General features: G+C 33.5%; 1 protein-coding gene across 1 annotated transcript in view; it reads right to left on the reverse strand.

Moving 5' to 3' along the window:
* Positions 1 to 1,010: 1,010 nt before the first annotated feature.
* LOC132726538 (neurogenic locus notch homolog protein 1-like) overlaps positions 1,011 to 23,325 on the reverse strand; it is a 52,458-nt gene continuing 30,143 nt past the window's right edge. Inside the window, exons 12-17 of the mRNA XM_060711872.1 lie at positions 14,145 to 14,521; positions 6,503 to 11,231; positions 6,239 to 6,383; positions 5,080 to 5,239; positions 3,303 to 3,397; positions 1,011 to 2,707 (exon numbers count right to left, since the gene is read on the reverse strand). Of these exons, the coding sequence (XP_060567855.1) occupies positions 2,539 to 2,707; positions 3,303 to 3,397; positions 5,080 to 5,239; positions 6,239 to 6,383; positions 6,503 to 11,231; positions 14,145 to 14,521 (5,675 nt within the window). The 3' untranslated portion in view covers positions 1,011 to 2,538. The remainder of the gene's footprint in view (positions 2,708 to 3,302; positions 3,398 to 5,079; positions 5,240 to 6,238; positions 6,384 to 6,502; positions 11,232 to 14,144; positions 14,522 to 23,325) is intronic.

The following is a 23,325-nucleotide window of genomic DNA, read 5'->3' on the forward strand; positions in this document are numbered from 1 at the left end:
CACAGGAACTTGAAATTCGATCAAATATCTAATATTAATGATAATATCCAAAAATACCCCCTGTATAGTTAAAATAAACATATACTATATAGGGGTATATTTTGGATATTATCTTTCATATTGATACAATTTCTTGTGGAAAAAAAACATTTAATATTCTTATCTCTAGCATGCCTACCAAAGTTCATGATGAACAATGTCTCTCGTCCGCTCATTCATAAATGATATACAATTCTGGTAAAAACCAATTAACCATTGAAAAATTTATAAGAATATCTGGTCATCAGATGTCTAGAATGTCATCTTCACTTGCTAGATTTCTTGCTTGGACGCCCTTTGATGCTTTGCATCTACGTGTATATCATGGTATACCATTTGCCGCGAAAAATGTAACGGACATTTTGAAAAATAAATCGATGAAAGTTTTTGTTTTGGCTTATTTACATATGGATATTTCTTACCATGATTGGTTGTTGATATTTGTAGAACATGAGTAGTATTAAAGGTGAAAAAGAAAATGCACATGCTTTGATATTTTTTATAATCTAAAATTACTGACTACTGTGACACAAACAGAACAATGTTGCACTACTGTCATGTCCCATTACAAGTCTTAGAGAAAACTTAAACGATTTACAAAACATCTGGAATATTGTACAAAGTACTTAATCTAAATGGAAAATGGCCTGTGCGTTGGAATGATCTGTTAAGGTATCTGTAATAAGCGCATTTTTGCGCGGAGCTTCTCAATTGCTGCATATTGCAGCAACATTTGTTCTTGTATTAGTATGTGTTTTAAAATCTTTACATAGGGATTTTCTAGTTTGACTTGAGCAATATATTATATTTGTGAAGCCTTACAGTTTAGAATAGTTGGAGAGGACGGATTAAATGGTATCATTTAGAGAATTTGAATGTTGAAAGTTAAATATTTATGTATTTATAATAACTCATTGTCTTGTGTATGGAGAATTCTATTAAATCACCCAGGGTATTCTGAAAAGAAATGATTGTTGAGTATTCTGGTTTATTTATACAATAACATTCAAATTAACATACATGGTTTTTTGTTTGATAAAGAAGAAATCGTAATTAATCACTAGATTACATAACTTCTGGTAACAATTATATACAAAAATATAAACAACAACATAAAACAACAGCAATACGCGACAACATGATAAAGAAATAAAAGACTTAAATATTGTCATACACCACATACATACTTTGTTAAAAGATGTCTATATTTATTATTTAATATTATATGTCTCTAATTGTCATGTATATACTCATTTCTTGACATGTTTGAATAAAACAAACGGCTTTATAAATTAGACTTTGTTTTCCATTCTCCAACTATGGTCCATTTTATATACATGTCCTTCAGAGAAATAAAACCATAACAAATGTCTACTGAGCAATGCAATAGTTACAATAATAGTTATAGCCCTTAATTTGTTTTAAAATTGGAGCAAAACACTCAAAAACCTGTTCAGCAAAATAAAATAAGTAGTCTGTCAAAATAGTAAATATCAAACTTAAATGATTAACGAGCCGAATAAAGAATAACATACGAGGAAAGGACACATTTTAAAATAACTTTTTAGCAAATTAAACGATCACGCATAACAAGACCATGGCAAACATGTTTTATTGTTGAAACACGAATCAATACATTATACTTTCCTTAAAGTTTGTATTTAAAGCTGAAGTACCAAAGTAAGGTACCAAACTTGTGAACAAACATTAAAGCTTTTTTTGATAAAATAGTATTTACATGTATATTGTAGTAGGGTTTTGCACTGAGCAATATATGTTCATTTTTCATTTGAATAGGGTTTTGAAATTACTAGATTAAAAATTATACATAATGAAATATTTAAAAGCATAGAATAGTTATCCTTCTTGCAATATACATGAATAATGGACTTTGTAGAAAAAATACTAACAATTCTCATTCCGACGCTCGAACTATTATCTTGGTGTTTACAGCATTGACTATCTTTAAGACTGGTTATCTTAGTGAGTTATGAGTAAATATTACTTACGTAGAATTCAGCAAAACAAACAAAAAGAGCTGTAACTAATTAAAAAAATAACAATTTTACACAAACTTTATTATATAATTTCTATCCTTAGAAAAACGCTAAATATTCAAGCATTGTTAACAAAAACATGTAATAATTACGTCGATAATTCATGTGCATTTATCACAAGGTAAAGAAAACGTGCACTTTTATATAAGTTGTGCTAAACAGTGGTAATTTATTATTATGCATCCTTTGTTCTGATATTTATTTTCAATGATGATAAACAATTTGTGTTATACCTTCTCCACTTGCACATGTTATTGTAAATGTATGCTTTACACTGTCTTGTCATTTATCATTTGGTCCAATGGAATATTGAAATAAACTAAACTATTACTATGATAGAAAGTACACTAGTAATAAATAATTATCATAATAAATGTCAGTATCTTATCGCACAGTAACCACCTGTTACCTTATATGTATTACATCAGCACATAAATCCATACTAAGCAATATAGCTGTCTCTGTTTGAGGAAGAGAAAGAATCATAGAGGGGATTTTCAGTAGCAGTGATTTGCCCGCTAACAATTCTGTCTCGTTTTTTTAGCTCTACAAAAGTAGGTGTGTCGTCAAACAAAGGCCCATCTTCGTTAGAAAACATTTTCCTTCTTGACCTGTGAAAGATTGTGTAGTAGCCGCTAGATATTTATGCAGATACATATGTAAATGTGACTTTAAACCTTAACAACTGCAGTGTTTTGCCCTTAAACCATATACAGTTTAATATCATCTGTATGTGGTTTTCAAAATTAGTGCTTCAGTTTTTAAAAAGATGTAATTCCAATATTTCGTATGAAAGAAATACTTACTAGTACCTTTCAGTGAATGGTTTATGCAAATAGTTAAAACCCTTTAAATGAAGCATAAAGGTTTGTTCCGCATCATTTAAATATGTTTACTTATAATATTAATGGTTATATAACAGAGACATTCTATGTCTAGGTTGTTCCGAAAACACACCATAAGATTATGGAAAATATATTTTTACTATAAACAAATTCGTTTGTTAAAGCTTTATACACTTTTTAACGTTAAAGAAAGTGAAGTTATTTCTATTTATTATGAACTATATTCTAAAGGTATATATCGACTGAACTGCATGCCTGACTTTCCTTTCATTGCACAATATTTTCAGTATAGCATAAATCAGACGTTAGTTCTTTTACTTATTTATTGTAAGAAGAGTTGTAAAATAAACTGATGTCTTACCTATAACATTTACAACCAATTGTAGTAGCAGCTATCAGCACGACGCCAATACCAACTCCTACTATCACCATCATATTTTTCTGAATCCAGTTCGTCTGTAAAACATTACTTTTTGCACATCACTAATCCCACAAAATTCATAATAAGTGAAGAAAACAATAACATTTGTTAAAACATGTTATAAATATTTTAGTCATTTGATTATTGAATATTACTTGTGGAATTTCCGGCTTTAATTTTCTTCTCTCATAACAAGTTGCAGGACACTCCTATTTTGAGTCCACCTTTTACTAATACTCTTCATAATAATGACTCTTACCTTTAAAATGTTATGACGGGACTAGCCTAGGATATACGACTCCCTAATATATTTTGAAGTTTAGAAAGTAAAACTGTAATCACGAAACGATTCATTTCAATGGGAAGATTATGTTAAAGAATGCAAACTGCATTTATATGTTTATCAGACATGGGGTAAATTACTACTAAATGTAATCGATTAAATTGAGTTCATAGCAATAAACAGATAACAAAATCCAAATGACAGTCATTTTTATTCACCTGCAGCACAAAATTTGCAAAATTTAACAAAGTAACCAAGATGACTGACATGTGCCTTCTACTAAACTTTAATGTGTGAGCTACATTTATCTTAATAAATTTACCAAAAGTTTTATCACTCAGTGTACAAAATTTGAGGTTGTTGTTGTTGTTTAACCAGATATATAAGAACTGCACAGTGCGCGCTTTGCTTTTGTTATTCCCTTGGCATCTGGTGGTATTAAAAAAAACTTAGCAGAAAATCATGAACTTGTTTTACACTTCTATTGAGTGATTATACCAATTATCTTCAGTAAGGGTAACAGAAAACTAGGTATTATTGTACAATATCAGTTATTGATTTAAAAATACTTGTTTAAACCTCAGGCAGAATATATAAGTTGTTTGTTACTGACACCAAAAGGTAAAAATATTTAAGGATTGTGTATAGTAAAAAAAAAACAGTAAAATTAAATAACTCAGTTTTAAATAAAATTGACGCAATGTAAAACTTTTCAATTCAATAAATTTCACCTTTAATTGAATCGGTTCAAAGTAAAACTAGTTTAACATATTACATCCAGTGCATGTTGCAGTATTTTTTAATATGAAACATCATATTTGCACAAGTATAAAATATAGCAGTTCCATAATTGAAGTTTTTCTATGCCAAAATTACCGATTTATAATTGAAATGTAATCGACGATTGCACCATTTTTCGCGCATGCAATGATTACAATTACGATTAAATGTAATCGACTTGTAAAAGGTAATCAAATACATTCGATTACACGGACAAATTGTAATTAATTGCAATCGATTACGATTACAGGATTACGAATACCTCATGTCTGGTGTTGTCATTAACGCTGACAAATACACCAGATGGTCGGTTTAAAAATCTTAGAAAAAATAATAATACTGTTTTGTGTCCTGTGTAAAAGAAGAATTTTATTTGAAGATTTACATTTATAATGTACCTTTCCAATATTATACTACTTTAATATGCATGTATTTGTCCCCGCCTCTTTGAACAAAATAAATGGGATGTGGAAAATGGATCCGTCTGTCTATCTATCCAGTTTCGTAGTGGGTCAATTACTCAGCTATTTGAAAAGGATTTTGAAATAATTTGGCAGAGTAAGACGACTTGTCATGCGCAACATCTATACATTTAACTGTTTATTTATAATAAAAAATAGTCTACTTATTTTAAACGTTAATGACAATACGTACCTCGGGTTCATTACCGTCTTTGTGTCCGCCTTTTTGCTTCAATTCAAAGGGGAAAAGAGACTTCAACATTTGTGGTGTTAAGGCACTTAACGCTTCATCAATTTCTTTTTTTGAGACATCTCTACCATCACATTGCGCATGAACTTTCACAGAATTAATTCTGATAAACATAAGTAAACCTTTTTTATTTAGGGAAACAAATATTTCACCTCCGAATAGCATGCAGGATTTCATTGAAAAATTGGAAAACAGCAGTCACATATGTCTTTATATGAACATTTTCAAAATTCGCAATCATTTCAAATACGGTGTTTGTATCCTTATTTGTTATTGCAAATTCTAGTATCCGTGTGTGTAACTTGGTGAAAGAAATGTGTATATTTTTGCCAATAATATCTTTTATTTTGACTAAACTTAGCAAAAAATAGAACGTGTCTATCAAATATTAGCTATGGTGCACTAACCGAGCAATATATTATACCGTATAGAGATTTTATCATTTAAAATACAGTTAAACTGATATAGACATACATTTTCTCACATTCAGCAACAATTAATGAAATAGACAGCATTATTGTTATTACAGTGCCTTATATTTGATGTTTTAAAATTTAACAAACATATTTATGGACAAATATCATATACGAGTACATCAATTTTAGGCATCGGAAGTCATATCTCTAGATATGTTCGAAATGATATAGCTTGGTGCATATGCAGAAATAATATGACGTGTTCTTACATAATAACATATGGTATTAAGTTATTTTAAATGCAAACATCTTAAATACTGCTTCAATTGATTGCATTCCTTACTATTTAAAATATAAGTATTTAACACAATGTGCTGCCGTTGTTTAACCAATGAATTAATATGTTCATACTCTGACACCTTCCTAATAATGCATCTCATGAAATGCTGAATGCGCGCAGTCACTAAAAGTTTAAGCATTTTTGAATGTTTTCACTTGTTGTGAATATTATGTGTATGATACTAAACGAATATATTAATCAGATGCATGTATAGAATCAACAATATGCGTATCTCCTTCACTTCTGAAGATGATTCTCCAATCTCCAAAGAAGAAGCACAACATAAATTACTTACACGCATGTTATATTCACATAAAAATCAATTGAAATGAAACATTTAACTTACGACGTTTTCCAATCATCTAATATTGTGATATTTATATTAGTACTGCTAGAACAGGTGTCGTTTTGAAGCAAAAACTCCATTCCTTTTTTTATATCTGTTTGGTCTGACTCACTTAACTTTTTCACAAATTCTAATGTGTAAATATCTGAAATGATAAAAAAGCACTCAATTAAAAATCTGAAAACAGTCTGAATAATTTTGTTTCTTCATGTTATACAGATGTAATCCGAGGTAACAATTACATTAGTAAAAAAACGCACTTACATTTTTCTGCAGATATGGTGGTAAGAGTGCTGCTATGAAGTGTCAACTTGCTTGTGCTTGCTTTTGATGTCACTGAAACTGACGAAATACTACTTAATGACCATGCCGCAGCAGAAAAAGCGGATAAACCACTGCTTTTTTGTGAAGTTGTGCTTGGCAAAGTTGATTCCACGGTAACATTAGAAGTATGTTTATTGTCTTTCAAAGACGTGGTGGTAACTGAAGGTTTGCTTTTCTGGAGTGATGATTGTGCAGAATTAGAACTGGAAAAAGTTTTGCTTGAAGAAACAATATTCTGTTTGTTTGTTACTGACGACACAGTAGGTTTTTGGGTTGTAGTCTCAAAATTTGATGTTGATACTACTTCAGGGCTTGTATTTTTTGGCTTTGTATTGTCTGTAGAAAAGGTTATTACAGAAGATGCAAAACTATTTGTTAGTTTCGGCGCTTTAGGTGACAGAGATGGTGATTTACTTGTGTCTGATTGTTTTGGTGAATTTTTAGTTGTAACCGAAAACGTGGTAGATGGAAATGATGGACGGCTTGTTAATAGCGATTCGGTTGACGAAGTGGACGATCTACTTTTAGACGTGGAATCAGTCGGTGATGAGGTTTGTGTGCTTAATGACTTGCTTGTCAAAAGAGATGTTATTTTAATGTTGGTCATTTGTGAGGCACAGTAAGAACCTGTCCAAGAAGGAGGGCATATACATGAATATCCTCCCTGTGTGTTAGTGCAGCTTCCGTTATTTTGACAAGGATTTTTGAAATCGCATTCATTAACATCAATTTCACAATGAATACCTTCCCAGTTCGAAGGACATTTACATCTAAATCCTCCGTCAGTGTTAGTACATGTGCCATGATTACTACAAAGTAAGATATTTTTGCACTCATTTATATCTACCGAACAGTTCCTGCCTGTCCAACCAGCGTCACAAAAACAAGTATAACCACCTTGATTGTTTTGACAGGTACCGGTATTTTTGCAAGGATGATCAGTTACACATTCATTATTATCTATTGAACAGTTTTTTCCATTCCAACCAATATCACACTTACATAAATACCCCCCTTGTATGTTAATGCAGCTTCCATTATTTTGACAAGGATTATTGGTACTGCATTCGTTTATATCAGACGCACAAGTATTTCCTGTCCATCCAGTTGTACAACTACACGTATACCCTCCAATAAAGTTTTTACACGTTCCATTGTTTTTACAAGGGTAACTGGTTTCACATTCATTCACATCTGTTTCACATTGATTTCCCTTCCAATATGTGGGACATTTACATGAATAGCTTCCGTTTGTGTTTATACAAGTTCCATTATTTTTGCAAGGAGAAATTCTTTGACATTCATCGACATCTTGTTCACAGTTGTTGCCGGACCAGTTTTGAGGACATAAACACTTATATCCCCCATTTATGTTATGGCAAGTTCCATTATTCTGGCAAAGTTTGTTATTGATACATTCGTTGATATCGAATGTACAGTTTTTTCCAGTAAAACCCCTGTCACAATTACAAGTATATCCTCCAAATGTATTGGTGCAATTTCCTTGATTTTGGCATGGATTTTTTGAGCGACATTCATTGATATCAGATATACAATTTAATCCCGTAAATCCTCTGTCGCAGTGACATGTGTATCCTCCCGGAGTATTACTGCAAATGGCATGATTTTTACATGGGTGTTCTGTCTGACATTCATTTATATCAGAAGAACAATTTTGCCCAGTCCATCCTCTTTCGCATTGACAAGAGTAGCCTCCTTGTGTATTCTTGCACACGCCATTATTTTTACAAGGGTTATGTGTGATGCATTCATCAACGTCGTCAGTACAGTTATGTCCTGTCCACGAATTTCTGCATTGGCACAAGTATCCCCTTTGGACATTTTTGCAAATGCCATTATTTTTACAGGGCTGATGTTTACTGCACTCATCAACATCAACTGAACAGTTTATTCCAGACCACCCGATGTCACAATGACAAGTGTATCCACCCTGTATGTTAGTGCATTGGCCATTATTTTGGCAAGGATTATGAAGTTTACACTCATTTATATCAGAGCTACAAGTCTTGCCTGTCCATCCAGTGGTACAAGCACACGTATATCCTCCATTAAAATTTATACATTTTCCATTGTTTTTACATGTGTTTCTTATATCACATTCGTTCACATCATTTTCACAATGATTTCCCTTCCAATATGTGGGACATTTACATGAATAGCTTCCGTTTGTGTTTATACAAGTTCCATTATTTTTGCAAGGAGAAATTCTTTGACATTCATCGACATCTTGTTCACAGTTGTTGCCGGACCAGTTTTGAGGACATAAACACGCATATCCCCCATTTATGTTATGGCAAGTTCCATTATTCTGGCAAAGTTTGTTATTGATACATTCGTTGATATCGAATGTACAGTTTTTTCCAGTAAAACCCCTGTCACAAATACAAGTATATCCTCCAAATGTATTAGTGCAATTTCCTTGATTTTGGCATGGATTTTTTGAGCGACATTCATTGATATCAGATATACAATTTAATCCCGTAAATCCTCTGTCGCAGTGACATGTGTATCCTCCCGGAGTATTACTGCAAATGGCATGATTTTTACATGGGTGTTCTGTCTGACATTCATTTATATCAGAAGAACAATTTTGCCCAGTCCATCCTCTTTCACATTGACAAGAGAAGCCTCCTTGTGTATTCTTACACACGCCATTATTTTCACAAGGGTTATGTGAGATGCATTCATTAACGTCGTCAGTACAGTTATGTCCCGTCCACGAATTTTGACACTGGCATGAGTATCCTCCTTGGAAATTTCTGCAACTGCCATTATTTTTACAGGGCTGATGTTTACTGCACTCATCAACATCAACTGAACAGTTTATTCCAGACCATCCGATGTCACAATGACAAGAGTATCCTCCTTGTATGTTAGTGCACTGGCCATTATTTTGGCAAGGATTATGAAGTTTACACTCATCTATATCATAGCTACAAGTTTTGCCTGTCCATCCAGTTGTACAAGCACACGTATATCCTCCATTAAAGTTTTTACATTTTCCATTGTTTTTACACGTATTTCTTATATCACATTCGTTCACATCAGTTTCACAATGACTCCCCTTCCAATATTTTGAACACTCACATGAATAACTACCGATAGTGTTTTTACAAGTTCCATTATGTTTGCAAGGAGAAGGACCGTGACATTCATCGACATCTTGCTCACAGTTATTGCCGATCCAATTTTGAGGACATGTACACGTATATCCTCCTTTGACATTATGACAAGTTCCATTATTCTGGCAAAGTTTGTTATTGGTACATTCGTTGATGTCAGATGTGCAATTTTCCCCCGTAAACCCAATGCTACAGTGACATCTGTATCCTCCCGGGGTATTGCTACAATTTCCATTATTTTGGCATAAGTTTGTGTTATGACATTCATTTATATCAGAGGAACACTTTTGCCCAGTCCATCCTCTTTCACATTGACAAGAGTACCCTCCTTGTGTATTCCTGCATCTGCCATTATTTTTACAGGGATTATTTGAGATGCATTCATTAATATCTTCTAAACAGATTTTCCCCGTCCATGCACTTTGACAGTTACAAGAATATCCTCCTTGACTATTTATGCAAGTGCCATTGTTTTGACATGGTTTATCTTTGATGCATTCATTCACATCTGTTGAACAGTTTTTCCCAGTCCATCCATTTTCACATTGACAGGAATACCCTCCTGGGGTATTCATGCATTTACCATTATTCTTACAGGGATTATGCTCACTGCATTCATCAACATCTTCTGAACAGTTGTTCCCCGTCCATGCAGTACGACAGTTACAAGAATATCCTCCTTGTGCATTTGTGCAACTGCCATGGTGTTGACATGGATTATGCTTACTGCATTCATCAATATCTACTGAACAGTTTTCCCCAGTCCATTCTTTTTCACACTTACAGGAGTATCCCCCCTGTGTATTTCTGCAACTGCCATTGTGTTTACACGGATTATACTTTCTACATTCATTAACATCTACTGTACAGTTTTGGCCCGTCCACCCGACTCCACATACACACATATAGCCGCCATTAATGTTTGTGCATCGACCATTGTTCTTACAAGGATTAATTGTATTACACTCATCTATATCAGCAGAACAATTGTCCCCTGTCCAACCATTAGCACATTTGCACAAGTGATTAACAGGTTCATTGAAACAAGTTCCATTGTTTAAGCATGGGTTTTCTTTACATCTGTCCCAGACATCACAATTCTTACCAGTCCAACCAGTTTTACAGGTACAAATGTAGTTTCCATTTTTATTTGTACATTGTCCATGAACACAAGGGTTTAATTTACATTCATCTCTATGATGATAACAACGGCTTTTAGGATCCCATCCTGGAGCACAATCACATCTATACCTCTGTGGGTAAGGTAAGTTGATACACGTACCATTGTTAGCACACTTCGCCGTTAAACACTCGTCCAAATCATTTTCGCAGTGTCTGCCCGTGTACCCTGAATAACAAGTGCAGCTGTAATTACCGGGTACATTATGGCATGTCCCATTTTGACAAGGCTTAGTTTGGCATTCATTTATATCGTTTTGACAAGTTTTACCATACCAACCTTCTTTGCAGTTACAAAGTAAATTATCGTTCTTATTTGTACAATTCACACTGTGAGGCCCACATGACTGAAAAGTATTGAAAACAAGTCATATAAAAACAAGCAATTATCATAGTATTGCAAGCAATCCATAAGTCCCCTACCGGTTAGAACCCCAACAACATTCTGATGGGCCATTGGCCATTCAATTTTACCAGTGAATGAATGACATGAATGAACATAAATCTTTTGAGTTCTAAGTTTGTCTATATCACAGTAATGTGTTAAGTTTCCCTGCCTAGTAAGGAAATTATGTTTATATAACCTTTTCATACTATTACGATGTGGGATTTTAAAGTAAATCCTATAAGGAATGAAGAAGTTGGAGTGAAAAATACCAATTTCTCGAAAAAAATCTCAGTTCAAGGGGAACATAATTCTGAAAATAGTCTTGCTAGAGTATTTAACCTTCTAAAAAATGTTGAGTGATAATAAGAAACAATTATATATGAAGTTTGAAGTAGATACATTAGGAAATAAAGAAGTTATTTAAATAAGACAACATTATTTTTCATTCAAGGGAGGTAATACTGATAATTTTTGTGCTAGAATTATAAACCTTGTCACATATGATGTGGTTGATGACCAGAAACTTAAATTTAAAGTTTGAAGTAACCACCTTAAGAAATAAAGAACTTATAGTGAAAAAGCTGAAAAATTTACATCAGAAATCTTGAAATTCAGGATATTTGTTGCCATAGCAACCAGAATTTTCAACATAGGAAGAAAAGAAAATGTCGTGCATAATCTCCATACGGCCGTCTATGCATATATCAAGTTTTATTAAAATATTTTCAGTACTTTTTGAGTTATCACTGGATCCAATTTATGTGTTAAATTTGCCATATTTTCAGACTATTTGTTGCCATAGCAACCAGAATTTTCAACATAGGAAGAAAAGAGAAAGACGTGCATAATCTCCATACTGCCATCTATCCATATATCAAGTTTCATAAAAATATTTTCAGTACTTTTTTCGTTATTGCGGGATCCAGTTTTGTGGACGGACGGACTGACGGACAGACAGACGGACAGACAGACAGACGGACGGAGGGTAAACCTAAAGTCCCCTCCGGTTGAACCGGTAGGGGACTAATAACAAACTAACTAAACTAGAATCGATTGGCTTTTTTTTTCAGAAACATAAAAATACCTCGTTTATAAAATGTACATACGAATGAAATGACAAATTCCCCATTGCAATTTGGTATGGTTCATAACTTACTGAAATAGATGTACACACGCATTTATTACGCTGTTTAAATCGTTTCTATACTCATAATAGTTATTGACAATCTAATAGCCTTATTTAATACCAAAATAAAAGTTTATCTGGTTACATATATAAATTGCAGAAATGTATGTGCAGAAATTGTTATCAGCAATAAACAAGCAATTATCATAGTATTGCAAGCAATCCATAAGTCCCCTACCGGTAAGAGCCCAAGCAACATTCTGAAGGGCCATTGGCCATTCACTTAGGTTCCTATTTTAAGTAAATTTGTCGAAAAAGTTCTTTAAAAGTGATCACAGGAAACAGTTTTTATGTACAGACAGACGGACTGAAGGACACTCTAAAGTTATTTTTTAAACATCCCTGTTATCAAAATATAACATTTTTAAAATCCTATCATGATTGAAGAAGTTGGAGTAAAAATTACCAATTTCTCAAAAAAAAGTCTAAGTTCAAAAGGGGCATAGTTCTGGAAATAGTCTTGCTAGAGTATTGAACACTCACAAATGTTGAGTGATAATAAGAAACATTTATATGAAGTTTGAAGTAGATACATTCAGAAAAAGAAGTTATTTAAAAAACAATGTTTTTTTTCATGAAAATTTTAAGTTCAAGGGAGGTAATTCTGATAAATTTTGTGCTGAGTTGTAAACCTTGTCACATATGATGTGGTTGATGACAAGCAATTTATATTTAAAGTTTGAAGAAAATACCTTAAGAAATAAAGAACTTATAGTGAAAAAACTTAAAAACTAGAATCAGAAATCTTGAAATTCAGTCTATTTGTTGCCATAGCAATAAGAATTTTCAACATAGGAAGATAAGAAAAGAATGTGCATAATTTCTATACCACCATCTACCCATATGTCAAGTTTCATAAACATATTTTCAGTACTTTTTGTGTTATCACTGGATCCAGGTTATGTGTAAAATTTGCCATATTTTCAGTCTATTTGTTGCCATAGCAACCAGAATTTTCAACATAGGAAGGAAAGAAAAAGACGTGCATAATCTCCATACTGTCATCTATCCATATATCAAGTTTCATAAAAATATTTTCAGTACTTTTTGCGTTATCGCGGGATCCAGGTTATGTGTAAAATTTGCCATATTTTCTGTCTATTTGTTGCCATAGCAACCACAATTTTTAACATAGGAAGAAAAGAAAAAGACGTGCATAATCTCCATACTGCCATCTATCCATATATCAAGTTTCATAAAAATATTTTCAGTACTTTTTGCGTTATCGTGGGATCCAGTTTTGTGGACGGACGGACTGACGGACGGACGGACAGACGGACGGACTGACGGACAGACGGACGGAGGGTAAACCTAAAGTCCCCTCCGGTAAACCGGTAGGGGACTAATTAAGGTATCCTTTCAAGTCACCAAATACAATGATGTCATAAATAATATAGCATTAACCATGAATAATATTAAACAGCATGTACATTTGTATTCATTTAAATGTATCTAATGCTAAAGATAAATTAACACTTTAGTGCAACATTTGGCATACTTGTAGTCTATTTAGCATTTACATGTACTAAGGTTTTGTTAAATCTATGCCAAAGCATTACAAAAAAAATTTCTATAACTGGATTTTTTTTCTTATCAAACTTCATGTAATTCAATGTACGAAACAACAACCTCTTTAGAACACGTTTGTGGTTAAACAAAAACATTTTAGTGAATTTATTTTCATACTTGACATCGCTCACATCTGTTTCCTAAAAAACCTTCAGAGCATATGCATGAATAGGAACCATATGTGTTCAAACATGTGCTGTTGTGTTGACACAACTTTATTAGGAGTTTACATTCGTCAGTATCTGTGCAATAACGTCCACGAAATCCACGTTCACAACGGCAGTGAAATGACCCAGGAGTGTTCGTACAAATTGTGGCATTTGTACAAAGTTGTAAAGAGCATTCATCAACATCAACGTCACATAAACGTCCAGTCCAGCTTTTGAGACATTGACAGGTGAATGATCCTGGGGTATTATGACATGTCCCGCCATTTTTGCAAGGGTTTGAACCCTGACATTCATTTATGTCAATGCAGTTATTTCCATGGTACCCTGCAAAAGATAGTTTGTGAATATAATGAACATTAGATAAATCAGCTCATCCAGATGACATTCGCAACATAGCAGTAATGATTTAGGTAAAAAAGGCACACACTTTTTTTTACTATATTATTATTTAAAAAAGAAAAAGCCAAATATATCAATAAAAGTGGTTTCAAAATGTATACACTATAAGCATTTGCAATGCATGTATCTTTAATGAGCAAACAATGAGCAAACTTGTATAAAAGAAATGGAATAGACGGTGGCATATCTTTCCACCAGTTTATCATGCTTATGAAGTAAAGATTTGATTACATTGTATCATATGTCAATTACATGGTAAATATGTTGAGTAACTTTGTGTTAATATTTTGCTTTTAAGGCACATTTTGCCTCAAAATTTCACATCTTTAAAATTCTTTACAGTTGTCAGTTATGTATTTAAATTGTTTTAATGACATATTAAGGGTATGGTAGATATTTAACAACCGAAGAAAATAGCACTGAAGATACAGTTATTTGCAATATACGTAGCAAAATGTAAACAAAATAGTATTTTTACTTCCATACAAAATACTATTTCACTATGAACCTATTGCCAATAAAGCAAAAGAAGTCAAAGATAGTTAAAGTGACATTATGCTCATATTTTCTCAGTTAAGTTGAGCCGAACTGACTTTATATTTCAAAAGATTGACTGTCAAAATGGTGTTTGACCAACAGTTGATATTAGAAAATGTTTAGGATAAAAGTATAAATCTGCCTAAAATTTAAAAAGACTGCCCCACTCTTTTTTTAAACTAAGCGTTATAGGTAAATTCTAATGGATCTTTGCAGAAATTTCATTTGGATCTGTGTGTTATTTATTGTTTATGTAAACTTAAATATTGAATTGAACGGATTTATGGCAAAATGAAAACTTATTTTGATCTTCACCCGTTCACTTACTATATACCCTTGGATGGGCATAATGTCACGAGTGCGCTACCCTGCACCACGGTGAAGTAATACGTAGGTAGCCTGAATAAAAACAAACACATTGTAATTCTAAATTGAGAACATATTAATTTGGAGGTATTTTGTTCACGCAAAACCTGTTGTTTAACACTGATGAAAATAATTTAGCGAAAATCTTCTCGCCAAAACAGTCCAACATGTATATATGCCACTACTCGACAGTCAGATTTATTTGTGTACTACGCTCTGAAGTATTCGGTAATTGACATCGCTAAAAATAGCATTTTCATTGATTAAAATGATATTCATCCGCGTAATTTGTGATTGTGCACTTATTGCCAATTCTATATTATTTTATAGGGTTAACGCACGTTTTTCCGTGTTATAACGTCTGCAGAGTCCCGAGAAACGGTTGGTGCCTGAGCCCGGTAGGGCGAGAGCTCCAACAGTTCCGAGGGACTCTGCAGATTTTATAACACGAAATAAACGTGCGTTGACGCTATTATAGCATTAAATTTTAAAACAGATTCATGATGTATATTTAATACAAAACACATACATTAAATCGTTGTGCTTGGACGGTATTTATCTAATTCTAAATGTTTTACGTTTGCGTTTTATTATTCCGGGGCCATCAACTTCCTAGAATGATTTTAGATTCACGGTAGAAAAAAGATCAGTGACATCAGAATCACACAGTTTGAAACGACAGAGAAGTGCAGAGTTCATCTTTCGGTCATTCTAGTTCTTACGGAACTTTGATACTGATTGTTAATTTCAAACCCAGAATCACAAATGGCCTAAAGCTGTAGTGTACTAGTTATGCCACTCGCCGCACAACCGAAGGCCCCGGGTTCATCCCTCGGGGGGGGGGGGAACATTTTTTTAAGTTAATTTACGTGAAAGTTGGTAAATTTCGCACTTGTAACAAGTTGTTTTTATGTGCACCAAATACTTCAAGGACAATAATTCATCTTGAATTATAATTCTACTAGAGGTATTTCATTGAAATTGAATAAATGTAGATTACGACTGAATGTAAGACAGGGCTTCTTTGATCGACGTATTATCACCAGACGAAATTGTTGCAACAGCTTCAACATTTTTGGACAGACACTTTCAATGCCGTTACGGGGTTTCCATGACTCGGTCGCTTAATCCTTAGGCCATGCTAAGAAGGCAGTGATGGTTTGGCAACAGATATAACAAGTAAAATATAATTACTAAACTGCGTCCGCATTGCCGCTCTATATTTCTTTCTTTCTTATACATGAAAATCTTATCCATTAACGCCGTTTATCTTTTTTAAAGATATTTCTTGTTACAAGTTCGACCATGAAAACCTCATACTAAACTTGAAGCGGTCTTCGTAAAAGCCCATCTCTAGTCCACCAACTCGTCTGTCTTCTCTTACCTGATTAGATATGGACTAGTAATCATTACTGAAAAATGTTGATCAATACTGCTTCTCTTCTAATTTTAAGATTTGCTGTTCATCTTACAATTACATTAATTATCGTGATGTTTATGTTTTAAAAATATGTAAAAAGCTTGTTAATTAATCTTATTATCACTCAAGGGTCAGCCTCCGAGGCTTATGAGACACTTCGTTTTATGTACATATTTACTCCAATTTCACGATCCAATGTTTGTAAAATATGTAACATTAAATGTTATTCTATTACTTATGAATTGTAGTACGATAGTAATATAATTTTTTTACTTCTATGTATGTCATCAAGCAGCGCGACCACTGCCTCCGCATTCTGAGCCATTTCAATATAAAGTTGCAGCCAGTAAATGGCAATTATCATTTATTAAATGTTTCCGCAAATATATCTGTTTTTAACAAGAAGGTAGTATTTATACCCTTGAAAAAGTACATGATACTTAATTCATCCGTACTAAACAGTGGGGGACCGTACCATTCCGTACCGTTTCGTGTTGCAACGCAATAAACCGTATAAGACCGTGCTTATCCTTGCCTCTCCGTTGTACAACGTATTAGGGGGCAGGGGACCTAAAAATGAACAATTTTGTATTTCAGTGTGACCAGAAACACAATTCCAAATATTTCAAAATCTGTTTCACAGGCAGATAACCAGTTGCACAGCATTATTCAATGATATATGACATACATTGAAGAAAATAATAGTTTGCATGCATTGCTCCTTCAAAAAATGACTGACAGCAATTTATATTTACCCCCACCCAGCCAAAATCACACCTAAAATATACCAATATGGGCAATCTTCATGAAGGTGCAGCATACTCCAGAATCCGCCCAATTCCTTTAAAAATATCAGTAACACGCAGTGCAAGCTATGGCATTTTCAGAAATGACCAATAAAGTGTCTGTCATACGTTTAGATTTTTCACAAAATTTATCTGAAATTTCTTACTTGTTTGGCGCCAACTGTCAAAGCTTGATTTTTAACTTTTTCACCTCCATTCGGAGAGTCAGAAATACATATAAAGCTACCAAAATGCTTAGTTTCGGGTAAAAACCCAAAAATACTTCTCATTTCCTACACACAAACAAGAAAGAATTACAATGACAGAGAAATATCAGAAGTTATCAGTACCTTCAAAACACCATGTCTGAGTTATTAAAAAATTTGACCGGGGCCATCATACGAATATGTCCCCTGCCCCCTTACGATCGTGGCTTTCCATGACAATGCCGTATTAATCCGTATTAAAACCGTAGCTTATACGTAGGGTAACCGTACAAATACGTAGTTCTCCGTACAAAACCGTGGAAATCCTTGACAAGTTGGTGGACTACGAATCAGTACGGACTAGTACGGTTTTCGTACGGACCAGTACGTATCAGTACGGATTAATACGGACTAGTAGGGAAACGCTTCGGTTGATTTTTCCGTAGCAAATTTTTGTGCATGTTCAAAAATTGTCAATGATCGCTACGGAAATACAAGGACTACTACGATTGATTACGGTTACAATACGGAGAGCTACTGTCCAGTACGGGTAGCTACGGACGATGCCGGAATTAATCTGTCGCTCTTCCGTGGGCGTATTCCGTGAATATGTGACCGGGGTATTAATTCGAGGTATTTTGTTCATTATAAACCTGTTGTTTAAAACTGATGTAATAAATTTAGCAAAATTCTCGACAAAACCGTCCGACATGTATATATTCCACTACTCGACATTAAGATTTATTTGTGTACTACGCTCTGAAAATCCGGATCGACATTAAAATGATATTCATCCGCGTATTTTGTGATTGTGCATTTATTGACAATTCTATAAGCCAACGCTACTATGCGTTGTAATTTGTTGGATACTTGTAATGAAATGAAATTATTTCTTTATTTTACATCGCTAGTTTTCAGCTGTTCTGAGAACTACTTGTTGTTAGGTTTGTCGTTAAAATCTGTGCCAGAGATTGAATGTCGGCATTGAATTTCCTGATCTGCGATCAGAAAATACAAAAAAGCAAAAGGTATCGCGTGGTATCGTGGTAAGTACCGTTACATCAAGACTTTGGTATCGCCAGTAGGTAAACTGATAGGTCATTTTTCTATGTCAGACGTAGGTAAACTAGTGTATATTACGTAGCATATCTTAATCACATATTTTATATAAAACACTATTTGGAAACATTGAAGTTCATAAATCACAAACATCTGTAATGACTGACATTATAAGGTATATAGCTGCAGTTTAAGCATGGGCAAGAATGTAGATGGTCACGGAGTTTTAGGTCATATTCTATTGCCTTATTCAGTATGAATAGCGGCTAGCCGTGGCATAATCACACCGTACAATCAAATGGGCAGACAGCTGTTTAGCGTCCACAGCTGTACCAGTATATACATGTCGGCGCGGGGAATACAATTGACGTACGGTAAGTATTCATCTATTTTTAACATATCCCAACTGTATTCGAGAAAATCAATGTTATGGATTCATAGTCAACATCCCAAGGAGCATGCTAACAAATTTCTGGCCCTGTGCAAGCTTTACTTCACATGAATTTTGACTGAAAATAACCACACTATCCGATGAGATGCGGTATTTTTAGTTTGAAGTCACAAAAACTTATATTTTCTCATGAAAATTAATCCTTTTTTCATACGATTCGTAAACGTCAACATTTCGTCATTAAACATTCAAAACCATACCTTCAAAAAAGCTTTTTTGTTAAAGTTATAAGGTATTTAAGTTTGAGTGTCATCAAAATTTTAGTAACGTCATCAGCTGTTCGCCTCTTTTTAATGATAACATCGACAGCAATTCATCGGCAAGAACGAATAACGCTGAAAGCTGTTCAAAGAAACAATTACATGTACATTGTATTAACAACAGCGCTTTAGTCATATAGTAATTAGGAAAGAGTTAAACGTTTTTGTTAATTTAGAATATTACTTTATTCATGATACTTTCTAATTATATTATTTTTATTATTACTTTCTATTATTTGTTATATCTTAGCTTAGAGACCTTGATCTCCATTAACCGCACTGTATTTCAATATAAAAAGGTAGCAAAATCTATTAAAGGGACTCCACTAAGGTTTTTTGACATGACGGGACTGGAAATAATTTTTTTGAGATTATTTCTCCATATAATGTAGATCTATACTAATAACTTATGTGCAAAATTTCCGATCATTAGCTTGCTCCGTTTTTCCATAATATTATAATAGTGAAAAAATGGCCCAAAATTGAAAAGTGTTTAAACTCTTTTCACTCAAATTTGACTGAGAATAGCACAAACATATGCTTTTCAATGTATTTCTCCTATATTTTTCGGTTATATTTTATTAATATTTATGTTTTAGTGCTCATGTTTTTCTATGTGAAAAAATAAAATTTCATGTTTTTAGGCTTATAAACCTCAGTGGAGTTCTTGTTATTCCCCTTATTTCTCTAAGATGTTTTCGCTCTGATTAACCTTTTGGTTACGGCTAATTTCAAACATATTCACTTAAAACTTAAAATACTTATTACATATGAAAGTACTAATGCATTTCTAAAGAACAGATGACCCTGAAAGGTATTTTTGTCTAAAATATCTCCCTTTTTATATTTTCAAAAAAAAAAAACATCACAAATATTCACTTCAAACGTGAAATATTGATTGAATATCAAGGAAATTTTTTATTTTAACAGAAACGGCAAATACGTGAAAAACATAGTATGAAATGCACGGTCAATACAAAAATCGAAAAAAAAAATCATGTAGTACTCCATTCGATACGCAGTCGGGTGCTAGATATGAGCGAAGTTTACGATTATATGCACCGGAATTTTTGTAAGCAGCCAGCCCGCATAGAGCGCGAGACTTGTAACCTCGACCTTGTTGGTTCTATTCCCGGGCTGGCCAACTAGAATTACTGATCAGTCTTTCGGATGATACTTTAAATCGAGGTCCCGTGTATAGGTGCTAAAACAACTTGGCACGTTAAAGAAGGGAAAGCTGGAATCGGGGAATCTTTCTATATCTGTAATTGCACTATCCTCCAAAATCTAAAATGACTTGTACTCTTCTGGAGGACTCGCCCATATGGGCAACCGGTGGCGAGTATAAATAAACGCAAATTCACACACAGTAAGCAGATGTCAAAGTTAAAATAAGTACACAAGATTTAGTACATTTTACGATTTGTCAAACACTATTTACGCTTTGACATTGTGGCAAGTTATATTTTACTCGCCAAGTCGCTTTATACTATGAAACATTCTCAGTAACTATCATATAATAAGAATACAAATAACTGATTAAGCTCATATTGGCCTTGCTGTTTGGCTGAAGACAGCTAGCCGTTTTGGCCAGAGAATTTAGGCTTTTTATATCATTGCTTTGCTATTATGAAAATCTTAATCTGTAACGCTTCATTATAAATATTTCAATGAAATTAAATCAGACATTTTTCGAAAAACACAAAACATGAATTATACTCGTACATATGTAACGACGATATTGGTTAGATATCTGTAACCACTGTTATGTTCGTCCTAAAATGCGCATGTCGAGTACGTCATAGTGAAGTTCAAATGACCATAAATACAATAGTGTATCTATTTTAAGATAATTTTAAGAGCTTTATTTTTCAAACAAAAAAATGGAACAGATGTGTAAAGAAAACATCTTTTTAATTTATTGCAACACTAATTAATATGAATGACCACTGCCTTTCTGGGGTTAAAATGAAAATAAGAACACGCATAAGACTAGCAAATTTGATAAAACTGTTTGTGTGAACTTCATCCTGCAAATTAAAATCTATTTTAGCATTTGTGACCATGACCCATTGATCCCTTCCTCAATATACAGGAAGAATACCATGCAAGTTATCTACCTTCCAAATATGAAATACATTTGTCAATAAATAAAGGCTGTAAAAGTGTAGAAATCTATTTTAGAACTGGTGAACTTGACCCAACTGAACCATAACTCCATCCAAAGGAGAAGACCTCAATTCTATGTTCCTACCAAATATAAAAGACATCTTTCAAAAGAATAATGTTAAAACACCTGTAAAAATGTTAAAATCTATTTTTGGCATTGGTGACTTTGGCCTTTACCCACAGGACCCCCAACTAAACCCAAAGGAAGAGAACCTCCATTGGCATATTTGTATTAAACATGAAATACATAATCTTAACAATAAAGGCTTAATGAGCAAAAATGTTATAAAAAATTCACACCAGTGACCTTGACACTAGAGACCCCTTACTCCATAAAAAATACACGGCCATTAATGGTACCCACTTACCAGATATGGAAGATATCATTTAATAAATTTTTAAGATAAATCCAACTTACCGGAATAGGTTAACCATACAAGGTACTATTTTCAAAGTGAAAAAAAGAATATAACTTGGGAAAATGGATGGCAATATCATGAACTTTCTAAATAAGTAAGTGTGGAAATTATAAAGCCATAAGTATAGACAGTATTTAAATAAATCCAACTTGCCGGATTAGGTTAACGATATTCATTCTCAAACTGCTGAAAATGACAATAACTTGATTAAAATTTATGCAATAATTATGTTACTTGCCATGATCAAGTTTATTGTTTTGATTAATAAATGTGTAAATTATGAAGCCCTTTGTACTAGAAGATTTTAGGAAAAATCAAAATTGCCGTTTTATTATTTTGATCGTTCCATTTTTTATAACATGACACCAATTTTAGGCTGCCAGGCTCCTACACTGCCAGCTTTAGGCTATTAGACTACAAAATTAAGTGCCCTAAAGGTAAAGGCGTTTTTTTTTCCATAATCATGCATGTGTATGTGCTTTTGCATGACCTTTCATGGTGCTTTTACTGTATTTTAAATTGTTACCATATTTATAATATAAGTCACTAACTTTAAGCTACTAGGCTGCCGACTCTAAGCTGTTTTGATTGCCAACTTCAGGTTGCAAAGCTGAAATAGATAGGCTGTTAGGATGTTAGGCGGCGTCCTCATGATACTAGGCTACCAACGTTAGGCTTACAGGGCGTTAGGCAAACTCTTAAAGTCCAAGTCGTCAGCAATTTAGGCTTCCTCTTCCGACAGCGAGACAATTTGCCTCCTCAGTCAACTAGGCCATCAGACTGCCACCTTTGGCAGCCTGTCTCTTCTGCCATTTTACAGACACAATTGTACTAAACTATTTACAGAACAATGCCAATTTTGCAGTTTCATACAAATAGTAGACAATTGTATAATTATCAATTTGTACTTGCATAAGATCAGCTAAAAATCCAACGCAAAACAATATACATTTATTTACAAGATGAGTATTATCGCCGCCTAAATTGTAGCGCAGTTTCATGTATAATAAATTCACTCGCTTTCAAATTGAGTAGGCAGATTTAATTAATATGATAC

The sequence above is a fragment of the Ruditapes philippinarum genome, unplaced genomic scaffold (assembly GCF_026571515.1).
Source record: "Ruditapes philippinarum isolate M1 unplaced genomic scaffold, ASM2657151v2 ctg2132_1_1_1_1, whole genome shotgun sequence".
NCBI classification, from domain to species: Eukaryota; Metazoa; Mollusca; class Bivalvia; order Venerida; family Veneridae; genus Ruditapes; species Ruditapes philippinarum.